Source organism: Sapajus apella, unplaced genomic scaffold (genome assembly GCF_009761245.1).
Source record: "Sapajus apella isolate SASKATOON/1434 unplaced genomic scaffold, GSC_monkey_1.0 scaffold3, whole genome shotgun sequence".
NCBI classification, from domain to species: domain Eukaryota; kingdom Metazoa; phylum Chordata; class Mammalia; order Primates; family Cebidae; genus Sapajus; species Sapajus apella.
The window spans coordinates 58,594,051-58,614,554 of NW_022436943.1; the positions used below are offsets into that span (position 1 = coordinate 58,594,051).

General features: G+C 36.3%; 1 protein-coding gene across 10 annotated transcripts in view; it reads left to right on the forward strand.

Moving 5' to 3' along the window:
- The window catches only part of KHDRBS3 (KH RNA binding domain containing, signal transduction associated 3), a 198,895-nt gene that overhangs the window by 88,515 nt on the left and 89,876 nt on the right, over positions 1-20,504 (forward strand). For all 10 annotated transcript variants that reach the window (XM_032254238.1, XM_032254249.1, XM_032254282.1 and 7 more), the window contains 2 exons: positions 5,095-5,241; positions 15,922-16,061. In XM_032254238.1, coding sequence (XP_032110129.1) covers positions 5,095-5,241; positions 15,922-16,061 — 287 coding nt within the window. The remainder of the gene's footprint in view (positions 1-5,094; positions 5,242-15,921; positions 16,062-20,504) is intronic.

Below are 20,504 nucleotides of genomic sequence, written 5' to 3' on the forward strand. Positions count from 1 at the left end.
CACACTGGGAGATACCATAGTTACTGTATGCAAACAGCCCTTTTCCCTGGGTTTAACATAGCTCCCTTATTCTCTGTATGTTTGGTTAAGCAGAGATTAATCATGGGCTAGGAGATGATAAGGAGGAGACCAGGAGATGATGATGATGATGATGATGAGGAGGAGGAGGAGGAGGAGGAGGAGGAGGAGTAAAGCATGAGAATTGTCATCTCCTTTCAAGGAACTACCTCAGCTGTTTAAGCAGCACGGGAAAAGCCTCACCAGACAAGACAGGCTTTTGCTGTGTGAAGGCTCTGTGGCATTTTAGTATTTGAGTACTCAAAATTGTTTGAATCCTCTCAAATGTCAATTTATTCTCAGGTTTAATTTGTTCTTAGGTTTTCGCTGTATCCAGACACTGTCCTGAGTCTCACATAAGAGACAGTTGGGCACCTGCATTGTTATTCAGCCGCACACAGACTCAAACTTTGCATCTGTTTGTTGGTCCCGTCAACCTGTGTCTGTAAGCATTGCAACTTAGCCTACTCCTGGCTCGTTGGGCTTGAACTGATAACATAAATTCCCGAGTCTGTCATTTTCTTCTCTAAACTCTTTTCCACCGGCCTTGTCTACCTCTTGCCCACCTGTACCTTCCTCCCCATTTTTTGCTTATACTGTGCTGTAACCTCTGTCACATGTCATTCTTTCTAAAGCATTTTACTGAAAGTGACCACAGGTGATCATTTGAGTAACAGGTTTGCAACTTAAATGGATACTGGCTGGGCGCTATGCCTCACGCCTGTAATCCTAGCACTTAGGGAGGCCAAAGCAGGTGAATCAGCTGAGGTCAGGAGTTTGAGACCATCCTGGCCAACATGGTGAAACCTTGTCTCTACTAAAAATAAAAAAAATTAGCCAGATGTGATGGTTGTAATCCACGTGATGATGCCTGTAATCCCAGCTACTCCAAAGGCTGAGACAGGAGAATCACTCAACCCGGGAGGCAGAGGTTGCAGTGTGCCAAGATCAAGCCAGTGCACTCCAATCTAGGCGACAGAGTGATACTCTGTCTCAAAAAAAAAAAAAAAAAATGGATACTACTAGTATCCCTGTATTATATTATAATCTGCTATATTATAATCAGCCCATCACTGCCTGAATTCTTAAATATTGATTTCAGTTGATCCTTTTTTCTAGTTTAATTTTAATTTTCAGAAGTTATCAGTTAATAATATGTTCATTTATAAAGAGATTCCCATTACTTTGTGTTATAATCTCATCCTTTTAGATTTTAAAAGTGTTCACTATTTAAAGTCTAATGTGAATATAATTTATTTTCTTCATTTATTTGCTACATTGATGAAATTATGGGAGTCATTACTGATGTATATCATCTGGTTACATGGCATAATAATCATGACAATGCTCTGGTCTCTTGAGCCTTCAGTTTATTCCAAACATCATGCTAGATGTTTTGCCCACATCATCTATACTGTACAATAATAGAATAAATAAAGCTATAGTTATATAATAATTATCATTACTACATTTATTATTTACTGAGGGCTTATTATGTGCAAGGCTTAATCCTAAAGATGTTGTGTCTGTTAACTCTTTATTACTATAACAGCCTTGAGATAAGTACTATACTATTATTTTCCCCACTTAACAATCACCCCTTTAAGATGAGGGTAATGTAACCTGCCCAAGTCATACAAATAATGTTGGGTTTGGGATTTAATGCAGAATTTCAACACCTGTGTTTTTCTCCAAATAACACATTGCCTTTCATCATTAATCTATAGAATAGTTTGGTGATAACCCCTTGCTCTGGAATTGTACCATGGCTACAGCTACGATAAGAAATCCTCTCTGTTGCAACTTAAGTTTTTGATAGAAATGAAAATGCTTGAATAAGAATGAACAATTATAATCACTCATTAAAATCATTATTTTGGTATTCTATTAGAAAGGGATAAATGTTTGTTTCAATAATTTGTGCTTTCAGAGATGAATTGCTGTACACAGAATACTTTTTTTTTTTTTTTTTTTTTTTTTTTGAGACGGAGTCTTGCTCTGTTGCCAGGCTGGAGTGCTGTGGCATGATCAACTCATTGCAACCTCCACCTCCTGGTTTTAATCAATCCTCCTGCTCAGCCTCCCGAGTACCTGGGATTACAGGTGTGCGCCACCACACCCAGCTTATTTCTATATATTTAGTAGAGATGGGGTTTCACCACGTTGGCTAGGATAGTCTAGATTTCCTGACCTTGTGATCTGCCCACCTCAGCTTCCCAAAGTGATGGGCTTACAGGCATGAGCCTTTGCGCCCGGCGAGAATCCAATTTTTAAAACTTGAGCAATGAGAGAGATTCAGATCAAATAGTTGAAATGTTCTGATTATAATAATGAAGAGTTGGTATAATGTTTTATGGTCAAGACAAATTTCAAAGGGAATTTATAGAATGTTATGGGAGCTTATATTTACATATATTCCCGTATATTTTTTCATTCCGTTTCTGGCCTGTGGGTAACCCCCAACATGGGCACCAAGGAAGGACAGCTGTGCAGACCCCAGGCACAATTAGTACCTGAAGTATAACTTACTGCTTACTTATCTCTATCTTATATACATAATCATACTTAGTTCCATATAATCTCTCTATATAATCATATAAGGGATTGTAGTCAGAGCTGTACAGGCACATTTAGTGCTGGTTTATTTAATCCTCTATATAACCATGTAGTAGTCTGTAGTAGGAGGGATGCCTAGAGCAGTCACAGAACAGAAGCAAGTACATGGGAAAACAGCCAGACCAGGACAAGAATCAATGACCCAAGTGATAGTACCCCTGCCTGAAAGGGCATGTGCTATATGGCAGGTCAGGACCTAGACGGCACCACTCAGTATCTGCTGCATGGCCAGCTTAGAGCAAGAGTTATTTCTCCTGAAACGGAGTTGCAGTACCTTGTATCCAGTTCTTGTGGAAAGCAGGCCTCAGGCCTGAGATCCTGTGAATAACTGAGGGAGAAGAACCCCTCTGGTATAATCGCACCACGTTTTTGGACACCGTGTCAGCTTTTCTCACTACTGTGCTGGCTAATCATCCTCTTATAAAATATCTTAGAGAAGAGCACATTCTGCCAGCTCCCACTGCATTGGTTTACAGCATCCTTCTATAGGAATCCTTTGAAGTCTCCAGCCCCCAGATAAGTAGTGTTGGGCACGGCACTTGTGGCTCACCTCCTTGCCTTGGTGACCTAGTGGGGGTAGACCACCTTTTTGTACACAACTTTTTACTACTGCGCACGGCACAGCCTCCTACTGCACACGGCCCACCTGTCTGACTAGGTGACCTAATGGCATGGCCCCCTTGCTTGCTACCCACGTGATTATGTATGCCCTATCATTAAGCCTGTAGATGACCTCACTCCCGACCCTTCCCCCTGTCTTGTACCTAATAAATACAGATGCTTCTGGACTTTCAGGGCCTTGCCTGTCTCTGCTTGTAAGTGGCATGGCTCCCTGAGCCCAGCTTTCTTTTCCAGTCCTCTGTGCCTGTTTCTTTATTTCTTGGATCCAGTGCCTCAGCACAGCGAAAGGGGCACCCCATGACCCTGTAGGGCTGTGACCCTACATTGGCCTACTTTCTATTAATGTGAAGGAAGCTAGCATGTATTGAGTGCCTACTATATGTTAGGCAGTATACTAGGTAGTATATAGACTGCCTCCTTTCACCAGGCATTTATATAAAGCTGTCCCTTGTGTTCTCAGTAGTTCTACATTAATATACACGTGCTACTAATAAACTGGTTTTGCAAATTAAGTATTGGATTACATATAGTCTGTCGAAACTCACATGACTAGTAACTGGCATAGCTGAGATGAAAATATAGCTGACTAAATCCCATGCCCATTTCTTGCTCTGTGTCTTTCTTTTCTTTGTAAGAGTTCAAATTAGTCAAGTAACAGAAGTTGAATCTTGCAAGGGTGAAGTCAATGGTTACGTACCTCTAGCATTTCATCATTGGCCTCTTGCCTAATTGTCAACTTAAAAGGTGGTATTGCCAGGGAGTCTCTTGGTTATGGGATAGCCTTTTTAAAAGACTAGAAAGATTTCTTATCTTTTGGGAATTAGTCTCAGATTCTGTTAATCTTAATCTGTCTTATTTTAACATTGGAAACAAAGACTAATGGAATACCCAGATTCTGAAAAATCAGGACCTAAAATTGAAGGTTAGTTAGGAAAAGACAAAGGAGCAAAATTAGTAGTTCCTTAATGATCTGTTTTTTCTTCTTTTAGTTTTCCTCCTGAATTTCGTTATGTAAACAAAGATTAAAAACTTGTCATAATTATGTAAAATAATGTAATAAAATCTTTCATTTTGTTTTATTCACTGTTTTATTCTCAGATAGAATATAGTGCCTGGCATGTCGAAATGGTTTTTAAATGAATATGTGAACAAGCAAATTGACATAGCATTGAATGAATGTTTAATCATTCATTCAACAAATCTTTGTTGAACATCTGTATACCAAACACTTTTCAAGACATGGAAAATGCATCACTAAGCAAGGCAGTCACAGTGTCTGCTCCGTGGTAATCACTTTCCACTAAGGGAAAATAGAAAATAGACATGTTTTTTAAAATAAGGTATTTCAAATAGTGATAAGTGCCTTGTACTAGCATCACAGACACACAATAGCCAGTGTAGAAGTGAGCACATGAGCTCAGCCAGGTTGAAAGGCACAGAGGAAGCGTGTACAGTGGCTGCTGAGGGATGATTAAAGGAGACTGAAGAACATGAAGGCAACCTAGCAGCAGAAGTGAGCAGATGATGGGGCTCCTACCTGCCAGCATCTGGAGGGGGATGTTATTCCAGCAGCAGTAGGAAGCCTCTGGACTGTGTAAAAGCCAGGGAAGGTCAGGATCACATTTATAGCTTAAACCATCTTTGTTAGAGTGGTGTCTGCTGTCACGTGAATTTTCTATGACAACCATGTGCCAAATGGATTGTTTTTATTTTTGGGGGGTAGTTTTTATTTTTATATGTATTTTTTCATTTCTTATGATTAGACGTTTTTAAATGTTATTATATTTTTCTTTTTTCTAGGAAGAAGAGTTGAGGAAAAGTGGAGAAGCAAAGTACTTCCATCTCAATGATGATCTCCATGTTCTCATTGAAGTGTTTGCCCCACCTGCAGAAGCTTATGCCAGGATGGGACATGCTTTGGAAGAAATCAAAAAGTTCCTCATCCCTGTTAGTACAGTTGTTCTTGATAGTTAATTTGTACTTTAAAGTCCTTTCTTTACTTTAATCCTTGATAATTCTTGTCTGTAACTGTTATTTACATGGCTCCTTATCTGCTAAAAATCTTTATGGACATCACCTCAAGTAGACCTTACAGTGTCCCTGTGAATTACCTGGCATTGTTCCTTCTTTATATATGAGGTGTTGGAATTTTAGGGAGATTAAATAATAGGGCCAAGGTTACATGGCTAAAAACTTGCATAGCACAGTCACTAGTTCGGGTTTTGAAACCCTAAGTCCTATGATTTTATGTGACACTTCACAATTTTTTGGTTCACCAACACAAAACCATTAGGGCCTTCTGTGTGCCATGCACTGTGCTTGGCGTTGGCGTACGGACTTGAATAAAAGTAGTCCCTGCCCTCATTTAGTATAATATAAGATGTAATTTAGAGGAAAAGAGAAGTATCAACAGACATTTTAGTACAGCATGATAAATACAATAACAGACATAACCATAATGAGCACAGAGGGGATAGGGCTATTTAGCTTCTGCCAAGTATTTTGGATGTTTTGTTAAAGATTGACAGCCTGTTTTAACCCTTTTAAACACCTTGACATTGCTAAGGCTGTGACAATTTAAAGGGAATACATTTCTACCTCTGTTAAATGTTGATTTAAGTCTTTTGTGTGATTTGTATGCTCTTGATAAAAGGACTTTTTATGTCATTTGCATGCTCTTGATAAAAAGAATCATAAAGCATTCAACACTTTGGCTCTGCAGACAATTTATTTTATAGAAGCTGACACATCTGCCAAATAGCTCTCTGGGATAAGACTGTCTTTAGTCATCCCAGGCTAGTTTGGTGGATTGACTTACATACTACAGCACATGTATTATGATTATATTATCTGTGAGGAAAGCAATGATTATATTTATAGGGAAAGGATATTTAAATCACTATTGCCTTTAAAAAGCCAGGACATGGAATTGCATTAAATATGTAATAACCTGGGAACGGAAATAGCTAGTATTTTCTTTAGTTCCCACAAGCAAATGTGACAATCCATCTCTTCATTTAGTTTAAAAACAAAATTTCTAAGGGCTTACTATGTGATAGGCACGTGTGGACTAATAAAAAACATGATCTCTCATGGAGTTTAATAGAAAAGTCAGATGTGAATCAGTTTTTCATATAAATGAGTACAAAATTGAAACTATGGCAAGACCACAGCTAAAGGGAGGTGTATGTTTTGGTGAGCATGCAGTGTGGACCAGGCAGTGTGGATCCAGCCAGGTGAGACAGATTCTGTTTTCCAAAGATGGCTGCAGTAACGCCTTTTATCCCATGACCTTTACAGTCCTTCATCCAGAGGTAGAAACTAATTTCCCTCATACCAAATCTGAACTGGCTAAAGGCATCTTTGCCGAATGAAGGTCACTAAGATTTTCAACTGTTTCCTTTTAAATGTTTTTTAGTATTCTTTCACTTAAAATCCATTTTGAGTTAATTTGTATATTTGAGGTTAGTCTCTAAATTGATTTTTTTCTAGATGGATATCCAGCTTTCCTAGCACCTTATGTTGAGAAGACAATTATTTCCTCGTTCAGTACCTTAATACCATGTTGAAAATTTACTAAACATAAATATATGGTTTATTTCTGCGTTCTTAAATTCTTTTTCATTGATTTATATGCCTAGTCTTCATACCAGTAGTGTGCTCTTAATTACTTTAGCCTTAAGTAAATCTGGAAATCTAGGTTGTATAAATCTTCCAACTTTGTTGTTTTTCAAACTTTTTTTTTTAGCTTTTCTGGTTTCTTAGCATTTTCATTTATGTTTTAGGATGAGCATCTTAATTTCTGTAAAACAAAACAAAGCTGGCTAGGATTCGATAGATATTATATTAAATTTGTAGATCAGTTTGGGGATAATTTTCACTTTAACAATTTTGAGTTTTCCAATCCATGAACAGAGATGTTTCTTCACTATTTAAAAAGGATAAATTTTTAAAATTTTCCTAACAGTGTTATATAGTGTTCAGGGCGTCAGACTTTTCCTTTTCTTTTGCAAAATTTATTTGTATATATTGTATACTTCTTGATACTATTGTGAGTGCAGCTGTTGAAATTTTATTTTTAGATGGTTACTAGTGTATAAAAATACAATTGATTTTTGTATATTGATTTAGTATCTCATGATCTTGCCGAATGTGTTTATTAGTTGCAGTGTGGTGTTTTTTAATAGAATCATTACAATGATTAAGTGGAATCCTAATTAGTGAAATACAGGAGCATGTCATCTATGAATAATGATAATTTTACTAGTTCCTCTTCAATATGGATGCCTTTAATGTTTTAAAATGTAACGTTGTTGTTATTTTCTGTTGTGTTCCGTTCCTTATTACACTGACTAGAACCATCAATGCAGTTGTTGCTAAAATTAGGAGGAAAGCATTCAGTCTTGCACCATTGGCTATAGGCTTTTATATTGCTGTCCTTTGTCATGTTGAATTTTTTTTATATTTCTAATTGGTGAGAGTTTTTATCATGAATATGTGTATAAATATGGATATTGAATTTTGCAAGTCATTTTCCACCTGAGATTATTGTGTGGTATTCGTCTCATTTATTTTGTTAATAACAGTGTATTACATTAGTTGATTTTCAGATGTGAAGCCAAATTTGCATTCTGAGGATAAATCCCACTTGATGATGGCATATAGTGTTCTTTATAGTCACTAGGTATGGTTTACTAATAGTTTGTTAAGGATTTTTGCATCTGTAATTATGAGGGATATTGGTTTGTAGCACAGTATTTTTCTGGAGTCTTTTATATTAACTTACAGTATTTCTGGTGACCTTCATTTTTTCCTGTGGATAGAGTTGCCATATGGTATTATTTCTTTTCAGCCTGAAGGTTTTTCTTTAGACTTTTCTGTAACCTAGGTCTGCTAGCAAAAAGTGTTTTGTTCTTCTGGGAATGCCTTTATTTCACTTACGTACTAAAATATAGGTTATATAATTATTGGTTGATAGTTTTTGGTTTTTGTTTCTCCAGCACTTTGAATACGCTACTCTGCCACCTTCTGACTTCCGTTACTTTTGATGAGGAGAGTCATTAATCATTTTGCTGTTTTCCTGTATATAATCTGTTGTTTTTGCTTGCTGCTGTCAAGGCTTTTTCTGTTTCTGGTTTTCAGCAGTTTGGCTGTGATGTACATGTTTATCCTGTTTGTTGGCTAAGCTTTGTGCATCTATCGATTTATGTTTTTCATTAAACGTGAAAAGTTTTCAGCTATTTAAACTTTTTCTGCCTTTCTCCCCCCAACACACCCCCTTATTCCAGTTACATGCATGTTGATACATATCGGCAGTGTTCCCTGGATTTCTGAGACTCATTTTTTTTCATCCTTTTTTCTCTGTGTACCTTAGACTGGGTGAGTTTACTGGACCAATCTTCAAGTTAACTAATTCTTTTGTGAGCTCATACCTGATGTTGAACTCCTCTAGTGAATTTTTCATTGCAGATAATATGCTTTTTAATTTTTCTTTTGTTGCAAGTCCAACATCTGGGCCCTCTCCAAGACAGTTTCTTTGTACTGCTTTTCTCCCCCTGAGTATGGGTCATGTTTTCCTGTTTCTCTGCATGGTTCTTAGTTTTTGTTGAAAACTATTTTAGATAACATATTATAGCAAACCTATAATTGGATTTATTTTCTTCCCAGAGGGGTTATTTTTGTTGAGGTGATTTTTTTTTTTAATAATTTAGTTGGACTAAATTTGCAGTCTGTCTTCCTCATAGTTACAGCTAATGTCTCTTTTAACATGTTTTTTCTTGGTTTTATTTTTAAACCTGGCCTGCTAGAGATGTTGTCTGTGTCAGCACTGCTTAGTGGACAGCCAGGGGGAGCTTGTACTCAGATACCTCTGTTAGGGAGGTTTTCATCCTCTGATGGTGGAGCTGTGTGTGTACACAGGGGAGTGGATCCAAAGAAGACTCTCATCCTGTCTGCCCTGGCTTTTCCCTTCCTCCAGGATTCCTCCTGTCTCCCCTGCATATATGTGCACTCGCCTCCAGGAGAGGATGTATGGAGAGCTTTTTCCCACTCTCTTGCTGTCCATGCACATAGCCTTCTATCCAGCCAGAGGTGTGTGGCGAGCTTCCCAAGGCTGTCTTCTTTCCTGAATCTTGGTCCAATTTCTGTCTAGCCTGATGGTCAGTTTCTTGATGCCACCCAAGATGGCAATACTAGGTGCATCCCTAGAGAAGAAGGCCAGACTCCATTTTTCTTACCTGAAAGGTAGCACTTTTAAATGAATAAATATATTGTATTTTCAGTTTAGTATTTTGACCTTTAGTCAGTTTTCAGGCTCCTAAAATGGTTACTTTTAACCATTTGTCAGTTTTTATTTTGCTTTTTATGGCAGAGGCTTTGTTGAGCTCCTCCCTTAGCTGTACCAGAAGTCACATGTCATATCAGTTTAACTTACGTGATTTTGGACATTGTTCCTATGAGAATATGTAGTTTTACTTCGTTCTTTTTAATGTCTGTATAATATTTCATTATATACATGTTAAGGAGTTTATTTAATTGGTCCTCAAATAATGAACATTAAGGTTATTTTTTATAGGTCACAATAGATACAGTGATCCTAAGATTAACCTCAGACATAGATATTGGCCTATTTTGGCAAATATATCTGTAGAGTAAATTTCTAACAGAGAGCCCACTGAATTTCGTTGAGTTTATTTTAATGATTTCATTTAAAAACATTTTCTCCATTCTTCAAGCTAAAATACATTTGAATAGATTCTAAGCTCACTGGATAGTCAAGTCCTGCTTACACATACTTAATCAAAATTTTAATTGCATTTCCTCTCTTTACAATTCATAATGGTGTTAATGAGGTTATAACAGTTTCACTTTTCAGACAGGGAGTTAAAATGATAGTTTAAAATGTAAAATTACAATAATAAGTTCATTTGTAAGCTACTATGGATGATTTGTGTTCCCTATTACTTTAAAAGCATTCTTTCAAAGACCAAGAAAATTCTAATTGTAATGGATATATCAGTAGTGTCCATTTGATACCAGGAGAAATAGTCACCTAGAATTTTAAAAAATTGTCCAAAATTACATAGTTGTTAAATTCAGTTGCTTAAATTTAAGCTTAACCTCAATTTGATGTGATTGATTCAAATTCCATACTTCTTTCCATACTATACTATTTTTAAATGTAGTTTTTCAAAGATGATATCTTAAATGGACTTTATAGTTTTTGTGATATTGTTATAATCATCTAAGCTTACTTAGAAGAATATTTTTTAATTTTTTAATGTTTTTGAATAGGACCTCAACCGTGTTCTTTCCACATAAATCACTTTTAACTTCATACAATTTAGTATTACACCTCCTAACACTTTTCAGCAGGGCAAATATTTAACATTTACATAGCACATTTTATTTAGAGTTTTACAAAACACTTATTTAGAATGTGCTTTACAAATTATATATTTATCTTCACACATTTCCAGTAAAATGGCTGGGGACATGCTAATAGGCTTATTTTAGAGAGGTTAAAATAATGATGGAAAGATTCAGACGCTCCCCCTGAGGTCACAATACCTGAAATAAGTCAGGGAAAGAATCTATATTTACAATAAAATATTGACTCCATTCTTAATTTTTCCTGTCAATCATAGTGACTTCTATTAGTCATCATTTGCCTTTACTTCTTCCTGCTTTGCAAATGTTAGCTGATTATGATTTCAGCTTGCCTTTTGATTGGTGTTCATATATATATTTTTAATTCTAGAATGCCTTCCATAAGTTTCAAGTAATTCTTTTGCATTCTGTTTTGAAAAGGGGTAATATTTTTTTAAATTTCCTGAATTTCTTCATGTTTTTAATTCTAAATAATAAATAATTCAGGAATCTCTCTCCTCCGAATCATCTATTTACACTCAAGTATGCTCATGTTTCTTCTGTCTTAAAATCCTCTGCTCCTCCCTACAAGCTATGATCCTTTCTCTCTTGTTCTCACGGTGGCCATACAGCTGAAAGAAGCTTCCTGCCTTTACTTTCTGTGGCTTACTGCTATTTATTCTTTATTCCACTGAAATAGATTCCAGCTCCACCTTTCACCCAAACGACTATTTTTGACAGTAGTGGCTTTATTGTTAATGAATCCCGTGGAATTAGGACTTGCTGCTTTGACAGAATGTAAATACAACACTGACTTTCTGTGGCTTTTGTAATGTGATATATTCTTATCCTTCTCAGTTTCTTGCCACAGCTTTTCAATATACTCTGTGAAGATTCACTACTTATGTTTGTATCTAAGACAAGCTTCTCCAACCCACGGGCCCGGTGCGGCCCAGCAGGGCTTTGAATGTGGCCCATACACAAATTTGTAAACTTTCTTAAAACATCTAGATTTTTTTTTGTTTACTTTTTTTGGGCTCACCAGGTATCATTAGTGTTTTTTATGTGTGGCCCAAGACAGTTCTTCCAGTGTGACCCACTGAAGCCAAAAGATTGGACACCCCTGATCTAAGCGTTTTTTTAGTTTTAGTTACTTACAGTTAGGACTCTTGATTCATTTTGATCTATTCTGTGTGTATAACATGAAGTATTTGGGTCTCCCCCTTTATTTTTTTTTTCATTTGTTTATATTTATATGGCTTTCTAATTACTGCAGCACCAGCTGTAGAAGACACTACTTAAAAAGCAATTGACTGTAACTTGTATCTGAGCTCTCACTTCTATTTCATTGATCTTTATGTCTCTTTTATGCCATTACCACACTGTCTTGATTACTATAACTTTGCAGTAAGTTTTGAAACAGGGACATGCCATCCCACCAACTTTCTTGTTTTTAAAGATTGTTTTGGCTGTTCTGGGTTCCACTGAATTTCCATATGAATATTAAGATCAACTTGTCCATTTCTGCAAATAAGCCAGCTGGTATTTTAGTTGAGATTTAATTCAATCTGTAGATCAGATTGCAAAGTATTATCATTTTAACAATATTAAGACCTCCTGTCCATGAACATTGGATATTTTTTCATTTTATTTAGATTAAAAGAAATCATGAATGTTGTGTAGTTTTTAGTATACAACTTTTGCTTTATTTTGTGATCTTATTCCTAAGTATGTTATACTTGATGCTGAGGTAAGTGGAATTGTTTTTTAAATTTCATTTTTGAGTTGTTCACTGCTGGTGTAAATAAACAAAACTGAGTTTTGTATATTAATGTTGTGTCCTAAAACCTTGCTAAACTCCTATTAGTTTTATTAATTTTTTTGTCGATTACTTAGGATTTTCTATACACGGGTTTGTACCACCTGTGTACAGAGATTGTTTTAGTTCTTCCTTTCCTGTGTAGATACTGTTTATTCCTTTTTGTTACATAACTGTCCTGGCTAGAACCTCAAGTACAATGTTGAGTAGAAGTGGTAATAGCAGACATCTTTGTCTTGTCTTAGGATAACGCATTCAGTCTTTCATTGTTAAATATGTTGTTAGCTGTGGATTTTCCTAGTTGATGAGTGTTTTTATCCTCAAGGAGTGTTGGATTCTTCCATCAAATGTGTTTCTCTCTGTTGAAGTTACCATGTAGTTTTTGTCCTTTATTTTATTATATTATTACATTAATTTATGTTTGGATGTTAAACCAACCTTATAATCCTGGAATAAATTCACCCTGGTTCTTGTGTATTAATTATGCTGCTGCATTTGGTTTCTTAATGTTTATTTGACAGCTTTAACATCTATCTGTATGCTTAATATAAGCATATTTGTGTATAGTTTCCTTATCTTGTGCTTTCTATATCTGGTTTTCCTATCAGGACAATACTGGCCTCATAGAATGTGTAAGGTAGTGATCCTCCTATTAAATTTTTGAAGAGTTTGTGAAGGATTAGCATTAATTCTTTAATTAAATGTTTATTAAAATTCACTATTGAATTTTGGGCTTTTCTTTGAAGGCAAATTTTTGAGTATTTATTTTTACGTTTTTCTTATTAAAGAAAAAACTTTTTCTACACACAGCACTTCTGATAGCAGATGTTCCCCTGCCCCAAATACTAGCCAGTTCTTTGACTCTCCAGACACCAAATCAGTGTTCTAAGGTGACTTACAGTTCTGACACTGTCTGGAGATAGCATCTGACCTCACAAGTTTAAGATTAGACTGCTACACTTTAGGTGCCAGTTTTAAGTCCCAGGCCTCCCTCACTTCTGACCAACTTGACTACAAATTGAGAATACAGAACCCTCTCCTCAGATCCTGTGATTTGCCATAACAACTTATGTAATTCAGAGTAACAACCTGTTTACTATTACTGGTCACTGTAATGTAAGAGATACTATAAAGACGAGTAGCCAGTTGAAGAGGTACATAGGGCAAGGTCTGAGCACAGGAGCTTCTGTCCCTGTACAGTTGGGGATGTACCACCCACCCTCAGGGCAGACAGGTAGTTAATCAACCCAGAACCTCTTCAAATCCCATCATTCAAAGTTTATATGGAGGATTCATTATATAAGTATGACTAATTAAGTCTTTGGCCATTGGTGACTGAGTCAGACTCCAACCCCTCTTCCCTTCCCAGAGGTATAAGGGTTATAAGGAGTTAGAGCTTGAAGCTTCAACCCTCTAATTCTGCCTTAGTCTTTTTGGGAAATAACTCCTATCCTCCAGGAGTTGCCTCATTAGCATACTCAGGTATGGTTGAAAGGGGCTTATTATGAGTAACAAAAGATGTTCCTCTCACCTCTATTACTAAATTCTAAGGGGTTCAGGTGCTCCCTGTAAGAAACTTGCGGCAGAGAACAAATAGATCTTTCTTATTATTTCATACCTGTTATTTTCTCTTCATATTTCTGTTTCTTCTTGAGTCAGTTTTGGTAGTTTTTGTCCTTGTTCATCCATGTTGTCTATGTTACCAAATATTTTGGCATACGGTTGTTTGTAGAATTCCCTGATGATCTTTTATTTCTTTAAAGTCCAAGTGATGCCCCATTTTCATTTGTAATTTTAACAGTCTCTTTTATTCTTGGTGAGTTTAGCTAAAGGTTTATTAATTTTGTTAGCCTTTTAAACAAACAACTTTTGATTTTGTTGATTTTTCTCTATTTTCTGCTCTTTTTCATTTGTTTCTGCTCTATTTTTTGTTATTTTTTTCCTCTTACTTTGGGTTTGATTTGTTTATCTGTTACACTTGTAAAGGTAAAAGGTTAGATTATTGGTTTGAAATCTTTTATTTAAAAAAAGTAGATATTTAAGAATTGAGCCTAGGAATTCAGGCCTGGAGTGAGCCATGATTGCACCACTGCACTCCAGGCTGGGAACAGAGTGAGACCCTGTCACCAAAAAAAAAAGCAAGAGAGAAATACAGCAAGAAAGGCTCCTCAGTAATCTTAATTTTAAACAGTTAAGTTATCTTTAATAGGACTTAAAGTTTTGCATGATTTGACCTCCGCTCTGTCTTTCACTTTAAGCTTCTATTTCCACCCAGATTGTTTTTTCAGCTCAGCCATTTAGCACCTCTTTTCGTTCCCTGAACTCAGCATTACATTTCTTTCTTTCTTTCTTTTTAAATATTTGTTCATTTGAAACAGAGTCTCACTTGGTCACACAGACTAGAGTGCAGTGGCATGATCACGGCTCACTGCAGCATCCCCCTCCCAGGTGCAAGTGATCTTCCCACCTCAGCCTCGAAAAGTGCTGGATTACAGGCGTGAACTGCCATGGTCAGCCTGCTTTAGGTTTTAAAATGTGTTTTTCCTTCTGTGTGTAACACTCTGCTGTCCATCTTCTGGTAATTAGTTCTCATCCTTAGGCAGCACTTCTTGTAACGAAGTTACTATTTCCTTTTTGATTCTTTAGGCCTGAACTTTCCCTTTTCTATAAAGTAGATTACACTTGTAGTTACCCATGTCTTCGTTGAGGATTGTTGAATGGAGTTCAGGGTGCTAAGGAAGAGGGAGATATCAAGGATGACTCCTAGAGTTTCTTACTTGAATATTTGGATAATAGTGTAAGATGAAAGAAGAAGAGCAAATTTTCAGGAATAAGATTTAGGTGTTCAATTTTGAAAATGTTGAATTTCACAACTTGTATACTTTTCTGTTGGAGATATACATAAACCCTGTGTCCCTGTGGTTCTTAGCTACATGTAAGCTATCCTATTGTGTGTGTGTGTGTATATATATATATATATATATATATATATATATATATCCTTCCTCTTTGCTAGATTGAAGTCCTTGGATACTGGGCCATGGCTTAATTCCTCTTTGTTTCTCTGTTACTTGGTTCATCATAGGTAATTAATACCTGCTAGTTGAATTGAGTTGTAAATAACAATGCCCATATATCAGTTTTAGGATATTTTAATTTTATTATAAATGTCTCACTTGGAAAGTATGTCCAAAGAAAGGAATTAATGGCTGATTATAGAAAATTTTAGCTTGAGGAAAAAATGCTGTAGTTTTCTTTCTTCCTTTTCTTTAAAAAAAAATTTGTCATCACATTTTTATCTTAGTAAACTTGTATCTTGTCTTGTAAATTTAACTATTTTCCTAACCCTTTTTTCTAATAAGAATTACTTGCGTTTTGTTCTAAATATTTTTATATTTCGAACATGAGGTGAATTATACTATCTTCTGTCTTTTGTGCAGGATTATAATGATGAGATCAGGCAAGCACAGCTTCAGGAATTAACATATTTGAATGGTGGTTCAGAAAATGCAGATGTTCCAGTGGTTCGAGGGAAACCCACCTTGCGTACAAGAGGTGTACCAGCCCCAGCAATAACCAGGTAGGTGTAATATTTATTTTTAACTTAACATACCATATTCCTTTACTAATAGCCCAAACCAGTTCTATCTAAACAAAACTTGTATTCATCTGTGCATGGTGGCACATGCCTGTAGTCCCAGCTACTCGGGAATCAGGCCAGCAGTTCGGGGCCATGGTGTTCTATGATAGTACCTGTGAATAGCTGCTGTACTCCAACATGGGCAACATAGTAAGACCCCATGACTTTAAAAATAATAATAACTTTTTTAAGCCAATAGTCAAACAACGTGTGATGTCATATTAAGGGGATTTGCTTTGGAGTGAGGTGTTCTTGAGCTTAAATATAACCTGTGACACTTATTAGCTTAGGTAATAAGTGACACTTATTAGCTTAACTTATTATTCTAAGTAAATTATTATTCTCTGTAATATTAATTTTTTAATTCTTTAAAATGAGGCTTGTTTTTTATGTAAATAATTGCATAGATATGAAGATTGGGATAGCAGTCACTTGTGTTTTGCCGTTGAGTAAACTGTCAGACTAGTTCACTGCCACACCACCAATGCTAAGCACGGTGTCAGACACCCAGTCAGTGTCCACATGCTTGTTGTCTTTTTATTCACCGTAAATGCTCTATGGTATCTGTAAATTCCTGAGCTGGTCTAGGTACACGGAGGTTTTATTTCTGTCCTTGGATTGGTGATTAATGTTAATGGGAAAAGTGTTTTAAAGAAATCATAAATCTGATAAGACTATCTCAAATTTATTTGATAATTATTTTTAATTTTTCAATCTTTGTCCAAAAAGAGGTCAATGGAAAGAAGAAATGCAAATTTTTTTTCAGTTAAACTTATGAGTATGGATAGATTTTTATTTTAGATAGAATTTTGCATGAAAAAATTTAAAATAGCATTCTTGTATATCTCTAAGTTTATTTGGGAAAACAAAAAGTCACTTCCTCAATTATGCATTGGTGATCAGACCAATGTCAGAGCAGTTACAAATGCAGTAAACATAGGTATGGGCATGACACATATGGATTTTCTCTCTTAACAAAAAGAGCTAATAATAATAGGGTTGCTATTGATGATTTCATGAGATAATTTGTGTAGGTAGTAAGTGGTAAATCTCATTTTTATTTTTTCTTCCATTAAATTTACTTAAAATCTTAAGAAATTACCTACCTGCTACATTATTTTCATGTGATTGCTGTGGCAAATTACCACAGATTTTTTTGGCTAAAAATGATAGAAATGCATTCTCTCATAGTTATGGAGGCCAGATGTGAAAATCACTATCACTAGGCCAAAGTCAAAGAGTTGGCAGGGTCGCTCTCCCTCTGGAGGCTCTCAGGGGGATTCGTTTCCTTGTCTTTTCCAGTTTCTGATGACTATAGCATTTTTTGATTTGTAGGCACATCACTCTAACCTCTCCATCCTCTCACAGCCTTCTCCTCCTGTATCTATAATCTCCTTCTGCCTCCCTTTTACAGAGACATGTGGTTATATTTAGGGCATACCAGGATAATCCAGAGTAATCTTTCTATCTCAAGATCTAAATTGCATCTGTGAAATTTCTTTTTCTAGATAAGTTAACATGAACAGGTTCCTGGGATTAGGACAGCATAATTTTGATTGGCCTACTATTCATCCTACTGCATTTCCATATTAGTTTTATCTTTGTTGTGATGGGAGCCTGTACATTTTCTCATGTATGCCAAATACAACAAAATACATTTTAAAAACTCTTCTGAAAGTCTCCAAACTTGTCTTTATCCCTACATTACCAGTTTACATTTGTTTATTTATTTGTAAATTCAGGGTAAATAGTATGTGTTCATAAGTGGCTAGGTCCATTATTGATGCCATAGTAGATCGCAGACCTCCCAATCAAAAGGCATTGTCTCTTACTCCTTTGAAATAATAGAGATTCAAACATCTGTCCTCTAATCTCACCCAAAAAGTGAGCAGAAAAATGCATATAGATAAGTAAAAAGAGAAACAGACTAGGCACAGTAGCTCATTCCTGTAATCCCAGTGCTTTGGGTGGCCAAGACAGAAGGATCACTTGAGGCCAGAAGCTTGAGACCAGCCTGGGCAACATAGCCAGACCCTGTTTCAACAAAAATAAAAATAAACTAAAAAGAGAAACATAAGTCTCCCAGACATCACATACATATGTCAGCATTCCAGTCTCCTTGGTGAAATGTAGATAAAAATCTTCAATGGATAGCCATAAATTTGCCTTCATATAATGTGATAATTTCTTTAGTGGCATTCCTGTTTGCCATATTCAGTTCCTTAGTCTTTTTTATTTTGCCTTTAAATTAAACCTCAAGTCATTTTTTTCTTTAATCAGCTCTGCCATCCTTCTCGGTCTAATCCACACTACTCGTCCATTTTCAGTCACAATGACTTTTTCAAATTAAATGTGATCTTATATTTTCCATACTTACAATCCTTCAGTGCCTTCCTTTCCAGTTAGAAGAGAATCCACACTCCTCATATGCACTTACGTGATCCAGCACTTGGCACTCTCCTCCCCTTCCTGACTCTATCTTATTCCACTTTTCCATTGTCTTAACTCCAGCCTTACTGATCTCCTTTCTATTGTTCCTTGAAGAGCCACAGCTCATTTGTTGCCCAGATCCTTCCCATCTACTCTTCCTCTCCTTGGAGGCTTTGTTTCCAGGTACATGACTGCCTCCCTCTCAGCATTGCATCCTCAGCATACACGGGCACCTGGTCAGAGAAGCCCTTGTCAAGCACCCAGTGTCCAGGGGCCATCCCCTCAGCCAGAAGCTGGTTCAGCACACCCAGTCCTGGTGGTGTCATTTGTCAAACTGATTTACCTTATTTATTCACGCTGTCATTGGTTATTCCTTATTGGTAATATAAATCCATAAAAACCCATGTGTTCCTAGTACCTTGCATGTGGTAATTGCTCAGTAAACAATAATATGAATAAAGTGCTAAAGCACATTCTTCAGCCTCTTTCTGATCAAGTGTTGACCACTAGAAATATTCTTTTGTTAATGCCGATACTATTTGCCACAGGACTGGGTATGTCAAAATACTAGTTTTGTCTGACTCAACACTTGTGAGTCCTCCAGGATGCTGCCTTCTGTTCCTCTCCTAACATTCGGCGTCTTCTGTGCTGCTTTTCCGCTGGCCTTTGCTCTGTCCCTTTCTTCCACGTAGAAGCAGTCCTACCTCCCTGCGTTTGATACCAGAAGCAGCAAGAAGAAACATGAACAAAGGAGAGTATGCCCTCTTCCTAAGTAATAAGTGTGTGTTCACAGATATTGGGTGCTTAATGTGGTGGTTTTAAGTGAGAACATTAGGCTATCCCAGGCACCCAAGGTCATTTATCAGTTTTCATTGAATTGGAGAAATTTTCAGCTACTGTTTCTTCAGGTATTTTACTTGCCCCTTTCCCTGCTTCCACACTGTGGGAACTGTCAGCCTAAGATAATTCTTTATAGTTTCATTTCAGTATTAGATCATATGTTACTGGTTTTAATGATGTCACATCTTTGTAAAGCTAGTATTTTAGCAGGTGCTGAGATAAACAATAATCATTATCTGAAAATAAGTATGGATCGGGAAATGAAAGTGACAGTGCCCTCCTATCTGATCCCATGGTTTGAGAACTTATGTAGCACTCTATATACATAATAACTGCTACTATTTAATAATGAAATAAAATATTTCCTTTCAATTATAATACATATTATAATATATTACTTCTCAAACAGCGGCAAAGTTTTGGGAAATAAATATGTAAATTGTTCGGTACTCACAATTTAATCACCAAATTTGTTACTTATTGGTTTGGCCTAGGGTAAATACCATGAAAAAAAATAATGAAACACTGAAGACATTGTGAATTGAGAAATTTAAGTCATGTGTCTTTTTGATAGTGTCCTATAGGCTGAGTCTCTGTTCATTTTCTGTTATTTTTTGTCTTTTTTACAGACCAGTCTATGTCTTAATGTAACCTCAAAGTTCACTGACTCCTTCCTTTGTATTTTGAAGGCAATCTGGTGACTTTTTCATTTCAGATCCTTTTTATTTTCAGATGTAAAATTTTCATTTGATTTTTAATAGTTTTTACTTCTCTGCTGAGTTTTTTTTTTAATCTGTTCATTACCAGGATATTTTCTTTTGTAATCAGACCCAGGTTTGCTTGCTGGCTGCTCAAAAGCCAAACACAAGAGGCAAACATAGGAGGTGAGGGTTGATGGGAAGAAAAGCAGGTTTAATTAGAGAATCAACCAGTTGAGAAGATGGTGAAATTTTAAAATGTAGCCTACAGTTTTTAAAGGGAAACTTGGTGTGGGACACAGGTGGAAGTGCTGCAGAGCGCAGGGGCTGCGAGTCTTGTTCCAATGACTATCCTGGGTAATCGCCCACCTGGATGTCTGGCTGGTGTTACCTTGACTTCAGACCAGTGGTGGCG